Source organism: Carlito syrichta, unplaced genomic scaffold (assembly GCF_000164805.1).
Source record: "Carlito syrichta isolate Samal-C Ts95f unplaced genomic scaffold, Tarsius_syrichta-2.0.1 Scaffold305319, whole genome shotgun sequence".
Taxonomy (NCBI): Eukaryota; Metazoa; Chordata; class Mammalia; order Primates; family Tarsiidae; genus Carlito; species Carlito syrichta.
In genome coordinates this window covers 18,308-38,570 of record NW_007249415.1, presented here as the reverse complement: position 1 = coordinate 38,570, position 20,263 = coordinate 18,308, and the positions used below count along the sequence as shown (strand labels likewise).

General features: G+C 53.0%; 1 protein-coding gene across 1 annotated transcript in view; it reads left to right on the top strand.

Annotated features, from left to right (window-relative positions):
* Positions 1-20,263, top strand: part of TSPEAR (thrombospondin type laminin G domain and EAR repeats) — a 201,016-nt gene that overhangs the window by 168,105 nt on the left and 12,648 nt on the right. The window contains exons 3-9 of the mRNA XM_008061562.1: positions 958-1,196; positions 3,892-3,982; positions 5,647-5,803; positions 6,979-7,110; positions 8,733-8,959; positions 10,441-10,627; positions 11,710-11,939. Of these exons, the coding sequence (XP_008059753.1) occupies positions 958-1,196; positions 3,892-3,982; positions 5,647-5,803; positions 6,979-7,110; positions 8,733-8,959; positions 10,441-10,627; positions 11,710-11,939 (1,263 nt within the window). The remainder of the gene's footprint in view (positions 1-957; positions 1,197-3,891; positions 3,983-5,646; positions 5,804-6,978; positions 7,111-8,732; positions 8,960-10,440; positions 10,628-11,709; positions 11,940-20,263) is intronic.

The window sequence follows — 20,263 nt, the reverse complement described above, 5'->3', positions numbered from 1 at the left end:
TTGTAGTGCATGTCAGAATTTCTTTCCTGTTGATGACTGAATAATATTCCAGGGGAGCCGTAGAAAAAGAAAAAAATACTTCATTGTATGGATGGACTACATTTTATTTATTCATTCATGCATTAGTGGACATTTGGGTTGCTTCTACCCTTTGACTATTGTGAATAAAGCTGCCATGCGCATGGTGTACAAATATTTCTTTCAATTCTTTTGAAAATAGACCTAGAAGTGGAATTGCTGGATCATTAATTTTTTAATGAACTACCATTCTGTTTTCAGGCAGCTGTATAATTTTACATTTCTACCAATAGTGCACAAGGGTTCAAGTTTCTCCAGATCCCCGCCAACACATGTTACTTTCTGTTTTGGGATACTGGTCATCCTGATGCATGTGGGGGTGCCTTTGGTTTTATCAGATCAGCAACTGGGATTAAGCCAGTCCTACTGCAGGGAGATAGCCCAGACCTTTGCCTGTCAGACCCATCCCCAGTCAGCCCTGCCCCCTCACATCAGCCTTACCCACTACAATCAGCCACCTCCGGTCAGCCCCACCCTCAATCAGCCCTTCCCCCTAACATTAACCTCACTCTACCCCCCCCAATCAGCCCTGCATCCTCATATCAGCCATTCTCTTCCCTCCCCTCCCCTGTCAGCCAGATTCCTCCCATCTGCCCCACCCCTCCCCATCAGTTCTGCCCCTTGTCAGCCCCGCCCCTCTCCACCATCCCCACCTTTTTCAGCCCCACCCCACCTGTCAGCCCCTCCTTTCCCATCAACCCCTGCCCTCCGTTATTCACTTCCCTCCACCCCTCTATGAGACCTAACCCCTCCTCTTCATCAACCTCAGCCCTCCGTCAGCCCTTGCTTCCACCTTCCATCAGCCCCGCCCCACCCCCATTAGCCCCATCCCATTTGTCACAGCTCCGTCCCTCGCCCCGCCCTCGGCTCTCTCCGCAGAAGAACGAGTACCTGCTCACGGTGGTGGCAGAGGAGAGCGACTCGCTGCTGCTGGGCCTGCGGTACTCGCCCACCCAGCTACATTTCCTGTTCCTCCACGAGGACGCAGCCGGCGCCTGGCAGACCCGCGTGTCCTTCCGCAATCCTGCTTTGATGGACAACCAGTGGCACACTCTGGTCCTGGCCGTGTCCACAGGCTTCTTTTCCCTCACTACGGACTGCGGGCTCCCAGTGGACATGTGGGTACCTGATGCCAGGAGAGAGGTCCGGAGGGGGGGCTGTGGCTGTGCCTGCCCGAGGGAGGGGTTGCAGGTGCTGTACCCGAGCCTGCCCAGGAAAGGGTCATGGGTGCTGTGCCTGTGCCTGGGGGGGGGGGGGGGTGCTGTGCCTGTGCCTCCCTAGGAATGGGTGGGGGGTGGTGATGCCTGCCCAGCCCTTTGAAGCAGCACCCGCTGTACCTTGCATTATGCAGTAAGTAGTGCCCCTGGGCCAGGTGGGTCAGGTGGGGTCATCACCCAGTCAGGCTTACAGAGTAGCCCATAGGAGCTGTCCACAGGGGCAGGTCATTGCCAAGAGATCAAAGGCAGGGTCAGACACCAGCCTGTCCTCTGAAAGCCTCCCATGGGGAGGGGGTGAGGGCCACGGTCCGGGCTGCCAAGGCAGATCACCCACCAGTCTGAGAGCTGGATGGACAGTGGAAAGAAGACGGTGAGTAATGCCCTCTGGACTCAGGCTGAAAGGGGGTGTCCAGGCAGATGAGTAATAGCATCCTCATGCCCAACACTTGTGAACACATGCTACATAGCATACTCCAGATGTTACCATTTCTCCTTACCTTAAATGACATCAGAGGATCAGTGGCTTAAAACCTGGTAAAGATGATCACAATAAGCAGCTCTCCTGATTCCTAGAAATAGCCCAGGGGATGTGGCCGGGGGGCTCTACAGTGCCCTTCAGATGCCAAAAGGAAGCTACAGGAATCCCAAGGCACTCAGGCAGGTGCCAACCAGCGGCAGGAGGGCCGGGCCTTGCTGCCTGACTGAAATGGGAGAGTAAATATGCACAAAAACTCCAAATGAGCATGCAAAATTACCCTTGGTAGTTTTGGATGCAGCCGGGGACTTTTGGAAACCTGAGTTTATCTTTGCCGTAGCCTGGTTTCTATGGCCTGACAGTGAGTCCTCACAACACTGCCAGGTGGTGGTTACCCATGCCAGCCCTCAAGATCGATCCTTGCGGAGTGGGACTGCAATTCCTTCTTTTTAATCACAGATGAACCTGTTTAACTCAGTCCATTATACTCCAAATTTAACTTTCAATGATAGAATCCTGTTTTGTTATGAAACTTATTTCACAATAAAAAATAATCCTCAACCTTTATATTCTTAGTTCAACACCCTGGATCACAATCCTTCTCCCACAGCACCCCCAAATTCATTAGGCCCTTACAAGGGTGATGAACTCTGAGGTCGCCAAGAGCCGGGAGCCTCTTGAGTAGCAGGCTAAAAGGAATCAGAAATAGCAGCTGCTTCCACCAGCAGGAAGGAAGCCAGTCTGACTGGACATGAATCCCCTGACATCTGAGTTAGCCAGAACCCCTAGGGATGGCAGGTAAAGCCTTCACTTGACTCATGGGCAGAAAGGAAGAATGAGCAGGTGCCCTCATGAGGAGTGTTCCTTCAAATGGTTTTAGGAATGGGCTTCCTGGAGAAGACTGGGACATAAGGCCTTCCGAGGTGGGATTCCATTGCACTTATTTCTCCAGGAGGAGCAGCCGCAGGGAACAGGGTTTGAGACCCACAGGCTGAGGCTGGGCTGTGGCTTCTGTCCACAGCTACCAATCCTGCTGGGTCAGCCCGTGCCTACGTCCTCAGCACGCTCTGCCCCTCCTGGCTAGTTAGTCAGAATCGAAACTCCAGCACTGCCCCAGGCTCCCTGGAGATACGTCTCCTGATGGCTGCCAGGCAAGGACAGACAACTCTGTGACATAGGAGGTTGCAGGAGTTGGGCCCAAGGAAGGCCAGGGGCCGCAGGGCTGGAGCCAATTTTGATCATGGAAGAATTTAGGCCCTCAGATCTCATGGGCCCTACAGGCCACCACGGAGAGTGCAGGCCAGGTTCAGGGCCAGAAGGCCAGGAGCCTCACGGAATCTGAGCTGTGTGCAGAGGATGGGGCCTCTGAGAGAGGAGCTGCAGCCGATGGCAGAGTGGAAGGAACAAGAGGCACCTAGGGAGCACCCCCTGCTCTGCCTCCAGGTTTTGCCTCCACCCACCCATCAAGATTCACTCCTCCTGACACCATCGTGGGGCACCAGCAAGGCACCTCTCTCCTGCCCTGAAGCCATCTGTCTCAGACCTCAGTGGAGGCTGGGTGAGCTGGCAGACCCCGCGTAGGTAGAAGCCACTACAGTGTCACCATGTGATACAGAAGAATCTCTAAGCATCTCCTCACCATGCAGAAAACTCTGGTTCTGGGGTGAAGTGCCCCCATAATTCATGTCCACCTAGTACCTGAGAAAGTGACCTCACTTGGAAACAGGGTCTTTGTAAATATTATCAAGTCGAGATGAGCCATGCCGGAGCAAGCAGGGCTTGGCTCCAGTGAGACCATGGACACACGGGAGAAGCCACGTGAAGAGACAGGAGGGATGCAGCCAGACACCTGAACCTGCCAGGAGCTGGAAGAGGCAAGAAATCTCCCTCCCCAGAGCCTTTGGAGAAAGTGTGGCCCTGCCAACACTTCACTTGCAGATGTCTGGCTTCCAGACTGTGAGAGACTCCTCTTCTGCTATATAAGCTGCTGATTTGTGGTCCTTTGTTATGGAAGCTCTGGGACACTAGAGCCCTCCTCATGTGGGCTGGCTCCCTTCTGTATATAAACAGGGTATGGCGTTGCTCTCCTATGGCCCTGACACTGTTCTCTGATGCTTTCAGAATGGCTGATGTGCCCTTTCCGGCCACCCTCTCGGTGGGAGGAGCTCGGTTCTTCATTGGCAGCCGAAGAAGAAACAAAGGCCTATTCACGGTGCGTGTCGAGGGTTTTCCCTTTTAACACTGGCACTTGAAGGGCAGGGGGCTGTCCTCAGGTTAGCTATCCTAATGCTTCTGTTGAACAGATTCTCATATGTGCTACAGGTCTCTACCACAGAGCCTTGGCACTTGGTGTTTCTACCTTCTGGAACCTGTTCCCTAGCACCCTTGGGCCCCTGCTCAAGTGTCCTCACCATAGAGGTCTGTCCCCACCACTCTGATGAGATCATGCCCACATCCAGCCCTGCAGCCCCTTCTCATATGTTGTCTTTTCTCAGACTAGCTCTGTGTCTGTTCAGTCTCTGTCTCTCCAGTAGCATGTGAGTAGAGGACTTCATTCCATGAAGGTAGGGACTGTTGCTCCCTACTGTGTCCACAGTGTCTAGAACCATGCCTGACATGCATAGGTGCTCTGTGACTATTTCTTAATTCATGCTAGGACAGACAGATGGACAGAGGGACAGATGGAGGAATAAATGACAGACAGGGAAGAATGGATGGGTGTGTGGGTGGGTGGAGGGGTGGATGGTAGAGTGATGGATAAATGAATGGAGGGATGAATGGAAAGAAAGATGGATGAATAGATAGTGAATAAGTGGATGGTCAGATGTATAGATGACGGATGGGTGGACAGATGAGTGGGTAGATGGATGGATGGGTGATGGATGGATGGATGGTTGATGGATGGATGGATGGAGGGATGAGTGGATGGATAGATGAATTAGTGGGTAATTGGAGGATGGATGGAGGGATGATGGATGAATGGAATGGACAGATAAGTGAATGGATGGATGGATGGATAGATGGATAGATGGACAGATGGATAGATGGATGGGTTAGCAATGGATGGACAGATGGGCAGATAAATGGATGAGTGCTGGATGGACGGATGGATGGATGATGCATGAATGGATGGAGGGAGGGGTGGATGGACAGATGAATGAGTGAGTAATTGGAGGGATGGATAGAGGACTGAGGGATTAATGGAATGGATGGATGAATGGATAGATAGATGGATAGATAGATGGATGGATAGATAGATGGATGGATAGATGATAAATGGGCAAATGGATAGATGAGTGATGGATGGACGAATGGATGCATGATGGATAGATGAATGGACAGATGGATAGATGAGCAATGGATGGACAGATGGACAAATAGATGGACAGATGAATGAATGAATGGACAGATGGGTAAATGGGCAATGAATAGACAGATGCCTTGATGAAGAGATAGAGGAATGGATGAGCAATGGATGGATAGATGAGCACTGGATGAACAGATGAATAGATGGATGAACATACAGATGGATGTGTGAAGGATGGACACTTGTATAGATGGATGGATAGAGGGTTGGAAGTGTGATAGATGAATGGATGGAGGGATGGATGATGGATGGATGAGCAATGTAGCCTGTCACTCAAAGTCCACACAGAAAACCTCGCCCATGGTTTAATCACCTTGGAAATTGTATAGTTCTCCACCATTGCCTCCAGTGACTCCCCATGACCATCATGTAGACTCTTCTCTCTTAGCTCTGCAGAAAGTTAGACTCCATCCACCCCAGGCTCCCTCCAGGGTCTGGACAGGCCAAGCCCGGTGGTCCTGCCCTCCTCCAGCAATGCAAGCCTGGAGAAACTGTCCCTCTCTCTGCAGGGCCTGGTAAGGCAGCTGGTCCTGCTCCCAGGTGCGGATGCCACCCCCAGGCTATGTCCCAACAAGAATGCCCCGCTGGCTGTGCTGTCCATCCCACGGATCCTGCAGACTCTCACGGGGAAGCCAGAAGATAACGAGGTGCTAACATATCCCTATGGTTAGTAGTGAGGCCACCCACTCCCACACCAAGGGCGGATGCCAAGAACTTTGGTCTGGCACTGGGCAGGAACCCAGAGCTCACTTCCCAACCTTTCCATGCTCTTGTTCCTCTCACCACCACAACAACAGGGGCAGTTATCAAATTGGCCAAGAGGACACTCAGGGCCCAACCCAGGAAGGCAGGTGGTGCCATCAGACAGAGCAGCGTTGCCCACCTTCCCTCCAGGCACTCCCACAGAGGCCGTCCAGCCCCTTCTTGGGGAACCCCAGGCAGACTGCAGGGATGCTTGTCTTTAGAAAGTCTCTCCAGAGCCTTCTGACATCCACCTGCTGCTACACTTCACCTCCCAGGTCAGGGTGTAGGGCCATTTCTCCCCATGCCTCTCTTCCACAGTTATCCAGACCAGCCAGCCCCATCAGCTGACTCTGGACATGCACTTCCGTTTTCTGTGACCCACCCCTCCCCTCAAGCCCAGGGCTTCTTTCGGTGTCAAGTTATGAGGCTGATTGTGTTTATTAAATCACACCCCTGTGGGGAGAATCTGAAGTGCCACCATCACATCTACCCCTCCCACCACCACTCTACTGCCCTGAAGGAAGATGGGGTGAGTGGGGACTGCCGAGCTGTCTGAGCCTCGTGGTTCTGGTTACAAGTCAGGGGAACCCCACCTTGGTCACATCTGGCTTCCAATTTGTTCTGTCACAAGGCTGGGCAGCACAGGTTGATCATACTTAAACAGCCTTTGGAAAGTTGAGAAGCAGCAGAATTGAGGACCCAAGATGGGGTGAGATTACTAGATATGATGGCATCAAAGTGCTACAGAATCAAGCAGAGTCACAGTCAAGGGGAATCAGTATCGTGAGGACTGAGTACTGAGAACAGGACAAGTGATGATCACTAAAGACTCCCATGAGAGCTGCAGACCAAAGGCACAGAAAGCCTCACCTTTGGGGTGGAAAGCGGGCAGGGCCAGCTGACTGTATAAGGGCTTCACAATGTCCTGCTGTGCCCGCAGGCCAGGGTCTCCCTTCACCGCTCGGGACGTGGCAGGGCTGTGCCCAGACACCTGCGGGCTCCCTTCCAGCCCCACATGCAAAGTCAACACAGGACAGCCAGGCTCGGCGGCGTCCTCCTGACCCGCTGGACACTCGTCTTCCTGATCTTCCCCTCAGAAACCAACATGAGAGTGACTCTGGGACCCCAGCCACCGTGTACTAAGGTGGAGGATGCGCAGTTCTGGTTTGATGCCGGCCGGAAGGGGCTGTACCTGTGCGTGGGCAGCAAGTGGGTCTCTGTGTTGGCAGGTGAGGTGGGGCCCGGGGACCCAGGACATTGGCATCCCTGATGCTCGAGCGTGCAGGGGCAGCTCTGACACTAGCGGAGGGGTTGCCACGAAAACTGAATGGCCTCGGCCATCTCCTAATGACCACAGGCTTAGTCAGCCAGGCTGGGGCACTTGAGAGTGAAAGGAACTGTCAGGTCAGGCACGGTGGCTTATGCCTCTAAACTCAGCACTTTGGGAGGCTGAAGCAGGAGGATTGCATGAGCCCAGGAGTTTGAGACCAGCTTGGGCAACATAGTAAGACTTCAGTTCTACAAAAATAAGAATAAAAATTAGCCCGGTGTGGTGGCACAGACCTGTAGTCCCAGCTAGTCAGGAGGGATCACCTGAGCCCAAGAGGTTGAGGTTGCAGTGAGCCATGATCAAGCCACTATACTCCAGACAGTCTGGGTAACAGAATGAGACCCTGATTCAAACAATACAAAACAAAAAGGCACCATTAGTCCTGACCCATGGAAAGCATGCAACAGCCGGGACGGCCAGCAAGTTGGGATGCTATCCTCCCTGGGCCACATGCGCCCCAGTCATGGTGGGCTCTACTCAGAGCCGTGCCGCTCAGGATAGGAGACTGTCCCACTTTGGAGGTGGGAACCTGTGCATTTAATTTGGAAACATGCACCCTGCTAAGCACAACCCAAGGGCTGGCAGGGCTGGCATCTCTCAGCATCTCTTCCTAAACTAGGGAAAAGAATGGGGGCCTCCCTGTGGTCCTTCTCTGTGGGCTTTGCCCACACCCTCCCTGGCCACTAGATTGGAGATGAGATCCAAAGGGTGCCAGCACCTAAGAGTGTTATTTTTGGCAGCAAGCCCTTTCAGCGGTCTGTTCTAGTTTGTGGGACGGGTTTGTGGAGGTTGCTGGAGACGCTCCAGACTGGTTTTCCTCAGGAAACAGGGACTGTTTTCACATGGGACATGCATGAGCCATTGACTATACTTTCTATTTCACTTTATTGAGGGCTCAATTTGCTATAGAGGTAGGACGCCTTGGGAGTATCTTTTTTTTTTTAAGTCTGGTTCTTACTCTGTTGCTCAGGCTGGAGTGCAGTGGCACAATCATGGCTCACCGCAGCCTCGACCACCTGGGCTCAGGTGGTCCTTTCACCTCAGCCTCCCAAAGTAGTTGGGACTACAAGTACACATCACCTTGCCCGGCTAGTTTAAAAAAAAATTTTTTTTTGTACAGATGGGGTCTTGCTATATTGCCCAGGCTGGTCTCAAACTCCTGGGCTCAGGCGATCTTCCCACCTTGGCCTCCAAAAGTGCTGAGATTACAGGCGTGAGCCACTGCTCCTGGGCTTGGAATATCCTAATAAAGTCACAAAGCATACATTTCATTCTGTTAGTGTCATGGAGGCTGTACCGATCTACCATGAAGCCCCTGACAGAAATGAGTGGCCTCCCTCAGGCAGACCTTTCCTATGAGGGTAACATGGGACTCCAGGGCAAATCACCTTGTGAAAACCGACACCTGGGACTGAGGCTTCAGAGTCCTGACTCAGGGTCATGGGATCGTGCTCCTAAAAGGATCACCCTGGGCTTCTGCCCTTGGAAATGTTAACTGAACCACCATATTTCTATCACAAGCCAAGGAAAGACTGGACTACGTGGAGGAGCATCAGAACCTGTTCACCAACGCAGAGACCTTGGGCATCGAGGTGTTCCGCATCCCCCAGGTTGGGCTCTTTGTGGCAATGGCCAATCGCAAAACCACATCCACCATCTACAAGTGGACGGACGGAAAGTTCGTGTCGTATCAGAACATCCGCACACACCAGGCACAGGCCTGGAGACACTTCACCATTGAGAAGAAGGCAAGTCTGAGCTCAGAGACTTTCTCCATACTTCTGAACTTGGGGAAACCCACAGAGCCCAAAGACTGGGCTCTTGTATAGATCCCACAGGTACAGGTGTTTCTCACGGGATCAGAGCCATATTTGGGTTGTCAGAGGCTCTCGCAGTCATACACATTAGGCTACAACTCTAAATCCAGAATGTGACTTGGAGAAAGTCCGTTTGGCTTCCCATAAAACAGAAGACGAGCTCATAACTGAGATGCTATCCAGTTTTCTGTAGATCCTTCATTTCTAGATTTTAAACCTGATAAGAGCATTTTACTTGAGCCAGTCAACACTGCAAAAAACATTTCAAAATGAAAATAAAAGATCAATATTCCTGGTCAGTCCTTTTATCAGTTCACAAACGTTGAGGACACATGATGTGCACGTGGATGTCCAGGGCTGGACCCAAGGGAGTTGTGGCTGTGAGACCATGCAGGCAGGCAGCCCCCTTCTCTTCAGGGCTGGACTGAGCAGAGGGCTGTGGGTGACCTCCATGGGAAAGATGGAATTTCCTCTCCCCGGCTCCTCCCATACCCTGGTATTCACAGCTATATCCTGGAGACGGCACCTCATGACTGTCCCATGCAGTCACTCACCTGACACAGGCTTGCCAGGCACAGCCAGGCCCCCACCTGGATACTGGGGCTAGAGCAGTGAGCACACCAACCTCTGCTCTCCTGCCACTGTAGGTCCTCAGATCCACAGAGCCACTGGCCACAGCCCTGAGCCGTGACTTCCTGAGTGGTCTCAGCAGCATCCACATTTAGTGTGGGTAATGAATAGTAGCTCTTTTTTCTTTATTGATGACATTTTAAAGTTTTTTTATTATTATAAAAATGATAACTTTATATCAAAGAACTGAGAAATTCAGAAAAGCAAGGGGGGTAAATATGATGTCCCTTCACCCAGGCAGATACATGGATTCATTGACATTCCTGTGCTGTGCTCATCGTCTGTGAGCCAGACGCCCTGCTGCCTGGCCTGGCCTACTCACACAGCTGCGCATGGCCCTGGTCACCTCACGTTGCATCGCAACAGTGTCTCTGTGATTTACTCACATCAACACCACACCTTTAGTGACGATGTACATCCTCACTGTGGGAGAGCAGGTCATTAGGATTTTTTCCCTGCTCATCCAGATTATGAAGAACATTGTGCATAAAGCTTGTCCTCAGTTGGGGAGTTTTGTTGCCTTCAGTTAGAGAAGTGGAAAAATGAGTTAAAGAATGTGGACGTTTTTAAGGGTCTTAATGAAGGCCATGATCAGATCTGGAGAGCCAGCCGCCAGTTCCCGCCCCCCACAGCCACAGTCAATAGGGGGTGTGGGCTCAGCCTCCTCCCTGTGCTGTGTAGCTGGAACGAGGATGTGGAGAGGTTTGCTGGTATTCTGAAACCATTAAAGACCCCAGCCCCGACTCAGGAAGGATCAAATTATCCTTGTCCCTTTCTTTCAGATCTTCCTTGTTGTGGCCAATTTTGAACCCAATGAAAAGGGCCAGGAGTTCTCAGTCATCTACAAGTGGAGCCACAGGAAGCTGAAGTTCACCCCATACCAGAGGATTGCTACCCACAGCGCCCGGGATTGGGAGGCCTTCGTGGTGAATGGGGAGCACTTCCTGGCGGTAGCCAACCACCGGGAAGGTAGGGCAGGTGTGGCCTCTGACCCAGAAGAAAACCATTCCTGGGGTGGAGCAGGACTGACAAGTAGGGGGAATGTGTCTCTCATTAAAAAATGATAAGTCACACCCACCCCATTTGCTGGGGCTCAGCAGACAGTTGTGTCTAAGGGTGAGTACACACGAGCACTGGCTGATCACCTCCTGGCTGTCCAGGTAGGAATGTGGACAGATAGCTCCACGTAGTGCCTGCCCACAGCGGAGCCACTCTGGAAGCACAGACTCTGCTCACTGGCTTCCCTCCTCATTTGAGACTAACTTACTTACCGACCAACTAACCAACCTCCCTGTGGGGGGAGTCTGGCTCCCACAGTGAAGTCAGATTTAGAAGCCGTAGTTCCAATTCTTCCATCCTGTCACTCCAGGGACAGGCCTGGGTCCTGCAGGGCCCCTCTGATTCAGCCTTCCTGGGCTCCACAACTGTGCACTCACCCAAGTCTATGAGCCACCACGCAGGACAATGACTCTACGGGATGGGTGCTCCAGCAGAGGCAGTTCTGGGAGAGGCGGACCTAGCCAGGACCTCTGTAGGGAAGGACTTCCAGAGAGCACCCTGCAGGGAGGGGGATCCAGGGAGCACTCTGCAGGGAGGAGGATCCAGGAAGCAGCATATTTACAGAGAGGGGCTTCCAGGGAGCACCATGCAGGGATGGTCTTTTAGGGAGCATCCTGTAGGGAGGAGCTTCCAGGCAGAGGAAGCAGCATGTGGGAATGTCTGGTCCTTGGGGACAGTGAGACAGAAAGGGACACCAGGAGTGATGGGCAGTGAGGCTGGGCTGTGGGGAAGGCTGCAGGAGGTGGGGAGGATGTGGAGCCATCCCAAAGGCAGTGGGGCCACTGAGAGCTTCCATCTAGGAACAGCACCATGAGGACCCAGAGGCGGGAGTCCCATTAGGGGCTGACATGGGAAGTGAGAGTGAGCTCAGGGTGGCAGGCACAGCCTGGGCAACCATCCCTGCCCTTGTGGGGTGGGATCCTGGGGCAGTGCCAGCAGGCGGGCACTTCCTAGAAGTCCATCCCCCCTCCAGCACAACTCCTTGGTTCCAGGTGACAACCACAACATCAACAGTGTCATCTACAAGTGGAACCCAGTAACTCGCCTCTTTGAGGCCAACCAGACCATTGCCACCTCGGGTGCCTATGACTGGGAGTTCTTCACAGTGGGGCCCTATTCGTTCCTGGCGGTGGCCAACACCTTCAACGGCACTTCCACAAAGGTGCCCTCCCACCTGTACATCTGGCTCGTGGGCTCCTTCCAGCTCTTCCAGTCTTTCCCGGTAAGGACCCAGACACAGCCCTATGCACTCTGTCACTCACAACCATAGCATGTCTGCCACATGTGCCCACTGGAGACAGACAATGTGGGATGGGAGAGGACCGATGAGAGCCAGGACTGGCATGGGTCTGAGACCTCTAACCCGAGATCCAGGGCCTGCCCTTCTGTATGGCACAGGCCCCGCTCCTCCCCCAGGCTGCCTGACCTTGTTGCCAACGGCCTGGGTGCTCCCAGTGTAGACTGATTGCCTGGAAATGAGGTAGGAGGGGGTGTTCCAGCTCTGCCCTCCACCTTGCATGGTCTTTTCTAGTCTTGAGCAGCACTAGTGCTCAGAGCAGGCCTCCTCGTCTCCTCTGCGAACTCCTTGTGGGCACCCAGCCCTAACCCTGGAGCAGTTGGGCATCTTGGTTGTGACCTGGGGCACTGGGAGGCTGGGTCAGGGTAGCTCATGAGGTTCCCTTTAGACCTAGAGTATCCCTGGGTTGGTTTCAGGTACCATGGGCTGGCAAGACCTTTGAGTTGAGGCAGTGACAAGTATTTCTGCCTCTGTTGGGGTGGGACAGTGTGCTGCCTGGTCCCAAACAGATGTGATACAGACTGTGAAGGGGACGCAGCCATACTGGGTGGGGGCGTGGGTGGGAGCACCTCTGCCCATCTCAGACTCGGCCAGTCAATGCTGGCAAGCCTCTGTGTGAGCCTAGGGTCCTGGAGGGGACAGATTAAGGGATTCTGCCTGGTGGCATCGTGAGCATCCCCTCTCTGTTTGCTGGAGGCATGTGTCCTCTCATAATGAAGAAGAGTTTTCTGTACTGCTGGCAAGAGACCCCATCCTACCTCCTGTCTTTCCAGAACCTCCTGTGCTTACTGACCATATTTTCCAGACTGACCAAATGTCCTCAGGACCCTCTGTGCCCCAAGTGGGGCTCACCCAGGCCTTGTGCAGTGCAGGGCCCCACAGATGCTGATGCCCTGGCTCACTCCTGTCAGGGTCTCTGGGAAAATGGGAACCGCAGTCAGGGCTTTGTCAAGTTGCCCCTGCATTTAGACAAGAGTCCGTATAGAGGGGTGGGTGGGGCTTTATGTCTGGAATGATTGAAGGCATTCTAGAACATTCCACATAAATTTCAATACAGAAGGAAGAGGAAGCTCAGATTTGCAGGCTCCTAGAGTGCCCCCACCAGGCAGGAATAAGAGCTGTTTAGGGAACGGGGCCAAGAGCCGCAGTTCAGAGACCGACCACTTGGGTTAATACCATCCTTTCTTTCATGCATTTGGAGAACTGCATTGGGCAATCCACACATGCATGGGCCCCTGGGTGACTGCGCACAGCATCACCAAGGTGACTACCACCCCACCCTTAGGACACTAGGGAGGGGGGCAGCATTAGATGAACATTCAGGGCATAAGAAGAGCAAATATCAGGGAGTGCCTGGGGAAGTGGGGGCAGGGCAAGTGGGGAGGAGACCTGGGGCACAGCAGGGCTAGGAGAGGGCAGCAGGACTACTGCCCAGAGCCACAGGGGTGTAAGTGAAACGTGGTGCCCACCAGTACAGGCTGACATGGCTGCACTGCAGTGACAACTTGGTGGGCAGGAGGGAGAAAACCAACAGGAGCTGTTAGGGTTGCCCAGGTGAGCAGCAGGTGCCCAGGTGAGGTGGCAGCAGTGCCAGAAGGAACAGGCCATGAGCTCTGAGCACTGCTGATGAACAAGTGAGCATACCAGTGAGCCAGGAAGAGGTGGGATGACCTGAACTTCCTGGCGCAGGGAGGTCAGTATGCAGGATGCTGCAGGGAGTGGGATTCCTCCCAGTCATTTGCATCTGTAACAGCCACAGGAGGTGAGTAGTGGCATCTGCTCCCACTTGCTCAGCAGTGCCTCATCAAGTGCCCCGTTAAGAATTTTCCCAGGTGCAGTTGCTAGTCCCCATTATACACAAGGACACTGAGGCACAGAGAGGTTTCAGAGTTTGCTGTAGCAGAGCTGGGATTCAAGCCCAGGCAGTGTGGCCCAACATTTGGTTTGACTAGAGAGGGGACAGAATCAAACATGTGTTCCTTCTGGCTTACTTATCCTTGCATAATCCTCCTGCTGTAATGCCTAATGGATGCTGAGACTGGGAAACAGCACAGGCATCCTGGGCTGGGAGCAGCGCAGTAGTATGCAGATAGCTGGTTTGAAAGAGGGTACTGGAGCGTTCAGTCATGGGTGAGCCTGGCCACAAGGCTCAGCAGGACTGCCCATCTGATGAGGAATCCCTGACCAGGAAGGAGTAAGACTGGAGGCTTGTGAGGTTGGAGATGCAAAAGCCTCTGCAGGTGGAGGTACAGGGGGCCAGGGACATGCAGATGGGTGGAGTCAGGACTCCCAAGGAGGTCTTGACAAGCAGGGACGGTGGCTAATGGTGCATTGATGACATGTCATAGCTGGAAAAGGGCTGCATGGAGGCCTGGTCATGGATGCAGAGCATGGGCGGTCAGGCCGACAGCATTTCCTGTGGAAATACCCAGGATTCTACATTACCTGTGTGTGGCATCAGGGTCACACGGGTGCTTTAAAAGGAATGTGTGCCCTTCTGGCTCGATGCTCACACCTCAGAGTCCTGGCATACTGGAGCATGCTCAAGGAGAATCAGGAAGGGACTGGAAATGTATTACCCAAGGAAACAATAAATAGACTTGAGGCTTTATTCTGAATGAAGACATTGGTGATTATCTCCAGGAATCTAGCAGATGAGCTCAGGAAATGGAAAGCAGACTTTCAAGGCATCTTGAGAGCAGCATTGTGCACCCCTGGAAAGAAAAGTGCAGCAAGTGACTTTCTGGTCCACCAAGCAAGGCCTTCCAGCAGGGCTGTCAAGCTGTGAAGAAGCTGCTGTCCTGGGGCCCCCGCCCCTGAAATCACAACACGAGGTGAGAAGACAAAGGGTTTCTGCAGTGGGTTGGGAGTGCATTTGGAGATTATCATCATATATCTACTAACACTGTGACCCTAAATCTCCTACAATACCACCAAAGTCTAACTTAGAGATGTCTTCTTCATGTCACTTCATCAAGGCTCACAGCAGCCCATAGTGCCCCCTGCCAACTGCAAATGCCACCCACTTCCACCCTCAACATGAACTATAAACAGACCCCTAAGGGGCTCCAGATGTTTGACAAAAAGCCTGAAACCTGGAGGACTCAGGCTCAAACAAATATTCTCACACTCAGAGAAACTGAGCTGGTTCTAGAAACAGAAAGGAATTTTTAAAAAGTATAATTATCTTTAGAAGTACTCAAGAAGAAGTGCTGCATTTATAAAACATATACAGTTACTAAGAAGAAAGAGATCTTGGATATTTTTAATATCCAAGAATTGCTGGCATTAAAATAATACATTCATTAACATGATTGGAAAAAAGAAAAAAGAAAAGAGAGAATCAACCCAGGAGATCCTGCATCTGGCTGACCAGAGTTCTGGAGAGAGAGAAGAGGGGAAAGAAAGCTAAGCCCAAGGAAAGTGAGATTCACTACACTCATTGTGAAGAAGTCTACAGACACCAGGGACAAAGAGAAGATCCCAAGACCTTGCAGAGAGGGTAAGAGGTGAGTTATCTGCAAAGGCACAGGGACCGCAGTAGCCTGGGACACTGGAAGACAAGGGAGGGCATGCTCAAGTGATGCATACAGAGCACCCAGGAGACAAGGTGAACAACTCCCATGTGTCAGGGGCTTCCCACTGTATTGGGCTTCTTCTCCCACAAGGGAGTCAGCATTCCCTGTCTTGTGTCTGTACCCAGGAGCACAGAGTGGGCTGAGGCAGGAGGGGGCTGAGCTGTGCTCACCTGTGCTCACAGCCTATTAGCCAGTGCTGGTCATGTGACCCAGCCTAGGTGGACTTGTGCTCACAGTCCATTGACCAGTGTGATGACCCAGCCTCACTGGACTTGTGCTCACAGTTGATTGGCTAGTACCAACCGTGTGACCCAGTCTAGCTAAACCTGTGCTCACAGTTCATTGGCTAGCACCAATCACATGACCTGGTCTAGCTGAACCTGAGCTCATAGCCTATTGGCTAATGTCAGTCACATGACCCAGCTTAGCTGGACCTGTGCTCACAATCCTTTAGTCAGTGCCAATCACAGACCTAATCTAGCTGTGTAAGACACTGTGAAATGTAGGGGAGCCTTGGAAGAGCCAGTATTTCTGGGGTGCACTAGCCAACCCGAGAGTCAACTGATGCAGAAGAACAGAACTAGAAGTGGCAGCTCCAACCAAAGATGACTGTAAGGAAAGTTCCAGAATGAGTACTGTCTCTGTTCTCGAAAGCAACCAGCCTAGCCAGTCTAGGGGCAGAGAGGCCAGGACAGGTTTTGGGAACAGGGATACCCAAGGAGCACACAGCATGTTGGGATGGCAAATGGAAGGTGTGAGGGTGTATGGGCCACAGTGAGGAAGAAGGCAGATGGGACCATGGGGCAGGCCAGGTGGCTCCTGGGCAGCGGCCATAATGTGGGACTGAAGGAGTGCCCCAAGGAGAGTGGCAAGCAGGTGCCCAGGACTGGGAAAGACATAGGAACTGGGGGGCTTTCTTACATGCAGAGCTGGTGTATTTTCTTTTTCTGCAAAGGAGGGAAGGAGAGTGGGCAGCATATAGGAAGGGACAACTAGCAGCCTGTGGAAAAGCAGCTGTACCTAGAGTGCAAAAGCCAAGTACCAAGCAGGTGAATAGGGACTTTGATTTTAAGCTCAAAAGGAGAGTCTGTCTGACCGACTGGCAGGAAGGAATGTCCCAGGGAGGGCTCTGGGGTCATCTTGGACATTTAAGCCACCGAGGAGGGTAGTGTCATAGCCTGGCCCCTGGCTCTGCAAGAATAACTTGTTACCATAAGGTCAGGACCATGTGAAACAAGTCGTGTTGTCTTGCTTGTAGAATGGCCTGTGGCTGAAGCCTGGGGATTTTTTTAGGGCCCAATACTGAGCAGTGTGCTGGCATTTATTAGCAGAGGTACAACCAGGGCCACTTGGAGGGACAGAGGAGGAGATGTGGAAGGATGGTCCCACACCTTCATCCCACACCCTGCACCACAGGGTGTGAAGGAGATGCCAAAAGCCATCCACTAGGAATCAAAGGAGCTGCCAGCAGGACCCTGGAGGGGGACAGTGGCCCCAGCCCCTGAGCAAGGACAGTTCTGCCTTCAGGTGCCCCGGGCCAGGTGCAGGCACACCATTGATCCCAGCAGCCCTGGCCCCTGCCCTGTGCATACACAGGCTCTTTCCACTTCTGACAGTTTCATTCTAAAACCCCTAGGGCTTTTGCTGGTGGCAACCTGTCTTGTTTTCCTGTTTTGAAAAGCCTTTCAGAAATATTTGGAAGGAGGTCTATAGCTGCACATGCTCAGCTGGTTGGTGGTTCTACCTCAAATGCATTTCACAGATGAGAAAAATGAGGCTCAGAAGTAGGGGGACCTGGCTGAGAACACACAGTGGTAAGCAGCAGAGCCAATTTGTCCATGTAGACTCAGCCAATTTGTCCCTGAGTCTACATGAGGTCCCTCCTGCATGCTTACACCATGGGGATTGAGCCTGATGCCTGGTTTGGGCCCGTAAAGAGATTACCTGGGATGTGTCACTTGCTCCCATTGGGTGTCTCAGCCCTTCCTGATGTGACTTGTCCCTCTGACAAACCACCTGCTCTTTGAGAAAAGACATCAGGACAAGGTCCTGAGCTTTGTTGGTCTTGGTCTGTTCTGGAGGACAGTCAGGAGGCGTCTGTGGAATGTGGTTGCTGGAAAAAACAACGCTTCCATTGTGGGTGACTCTGCGGAGTTAGGTGAGCCCACCCCAGATGACAGTGGCCACTCTGCATTTTCTGACCTCATCTGAGAGCCAGCTCCAGTCTGTCTAACCATGAAGGCAGGTTCTGGATACACACAGGTGTCCCCAGAAGTGGGACCAGCAGTAGGGGTGCAGACATGGAACCACTTGAGCCAAGGAGAGGGTTTGGGTTGTGTGACATGGAGGGTAGCAGGCCCAAGGGGTGGGTGGTGTCTGCCTGAAGGAAGCTGCCAAGATAAAGGCCTGGGGCCAGCACAGGGCAACAGTGTACAGAAGAGTGTGCAACTCAGCTCCATTGGCAGAACCATCCTGGGAGCCAGGACTCTGGGAGCTGTGAACAGGCTGCTGGCGCTGCTGGAACCTGTGTCCTGCATGGAGGACCACGTACATGGATGGTTTCCTCTGAACACTGCTGAGCGGTAACCTTTCCAAGGTCTCATTTTTTCACACCTTAGTAATTCCTCAAAACCCACAGAAGTCCACTTTCATGTTTTGCCAACGTTTCTCATGTTATGTTTAAATCCTTTTAGGTCCTGGAGACGTCTTAATTTGTTTACTGTTTGGTTTGGGTTTTGCAATGTCTTTAATGAACATGAGCTTTGAAGCAGGCCAAGCCCAGATGCTTTGAAAGTGCATGTGTGCTGTGTAGTGGTGCCCTTCTGGAAGGGTTCCTGGGGTGTGGGGTATGGGTAGATTTGAGTATCTGGGCACACAGACCTTCCTTGCTCCCGAGAGTATAGGGCGGGAATCCCAGGGTCCTGCAGGTGAATTCAGTGATTCAAAGGCAGGGTTGGTAAGGCATGCCAATATCTCACAGCCCAGGGGCAGGTATGAGTGGGAGCTGCCCACCCTCCCCTCCCCATGTGGAAGGCAGTTGACACTCTAGTCCTCTACCCGCCCTTGAAGTCTCTCTGCCCATTCCACCAGGAATTCTAGAACCTTCTTCCAAGTGGAAGGGATCGAACCCCCAATGACTGAGTCTCCCCAGCTTGGACCAAAGGAGGAACAGGCTCTGCCTTCAGGAATCTAGCCTCCAGGTACTGGGATCCTGCTTTCTGAACTGATGGGTGGTTGGTCACCCAACGTGAACTCCAAGGTGGATTTTGCTTCTGAGTTTCCTGCAAATTTCAGAAATTCTTGCAGCTTTCAAAGCTTTGTGCTTTTGAAATTACAGTTTGTGGGATTGTGACAAGGACAGCACAGGGACTGTGTTGGCAGAGAGACCACTCACTACAGCTGTGCCCCTGACCCAGGAACCACTCACCATGGCTGTGCCCTGACATAGTGCCACACACTCCCTGAAGGCCACACCCACCACTCCCAGACACATATACATAAATGCATACACACTCATACCTGCACACATGTTTCCGTGGTGACTGGAGGGCAAGAAGTGCCATGGGCACAGCTAGGAGTGACTTTGGTGGTAGGCAGCTGGCAGGCAGTGGCGTGGTGGCTGGAGGGACAGGTGGGAATACTCCATGACACCTGTCTGCCCACACCTCTCTGTGTCTCAGTCCGCATGTCTGTGATGGGGGAGGTGTGAAGACATCCTTCTCAGAGGTCAGCACTGCCTGTGTGGACCTTGGAAAGGGCTGCATGGAGCCCAGCAGTGATGCTCTGGAGAGGCAGCAGCCATGTGCCATGACTCTGGTCTTTTCTGGGACACGGGAGCTAGCAGCATCCTAGGCAGCTTGGGGCAGGTACCAGGTTCAGAGAGTCTGTAGGCTCAGGGGGAGCACCGAGGAGTATCCAGAATTCAGGTGGGGAGTGTAGTCTCCCAGGATGTTTACTCAGCCTCAGCTGGCTGCCCGTAGGGAGGATGACAGTGCTCCCCACCAGGACCCTTCAGGGGCTGCTTGCCTTCTCAGGGCCACTGAGGAGGGAGCCTAGCAGTGCCATCACCCTCTCCCTCTTCTGAGCATTCCCAGAGCACAAGGCATCCTGGTTCTTGGCCCCATCAAAGCCGGAACCCAAGGGCCTCTTTGTCCAACAAGTAATCCGCTGATTACCGGGTGCCCACCCCTGCTTGAGGGAGCTGCTGGGGACTCCAGGTATTCCTGGCTGCCAAGGCCCGGAAACACCATCGTCCCAGCAAGGCGCTCCTGAGCTTGCTGGGCACCATGCCAGGGCAGCAGGGCAGGGCTCCAGGGAAATTCCATGGGGGGGAGGGAGGGAAGGGCCTGCCCAGCCCAGCAGGTGCCTGGCCCCCATGGCTCCCGTGCCAGGTGGGCTTGGCAGGGCTGTTTGATGTGGGGAGTCTTCTCTCCTCGCTGAGTCCCTAATGCACTTAGAATTCAGGAGTGACCCAACAGTGGGCCCCAGGGCTGCCCACCCCTGCCCACACTACCATCTCTCTTCTTAGTCTTCTGAGTGAGAGGAGACCCGGTCACAGTGGGGGGCAGGTCTGTGAGGGACTTCTGACAGCCTGGTGTAGGGGAAGGGACCATGACAGCTGACGATCAGCCCACTGTGGGCCTGATCAGCTAAGTGCTGGGGCTGAGCCAG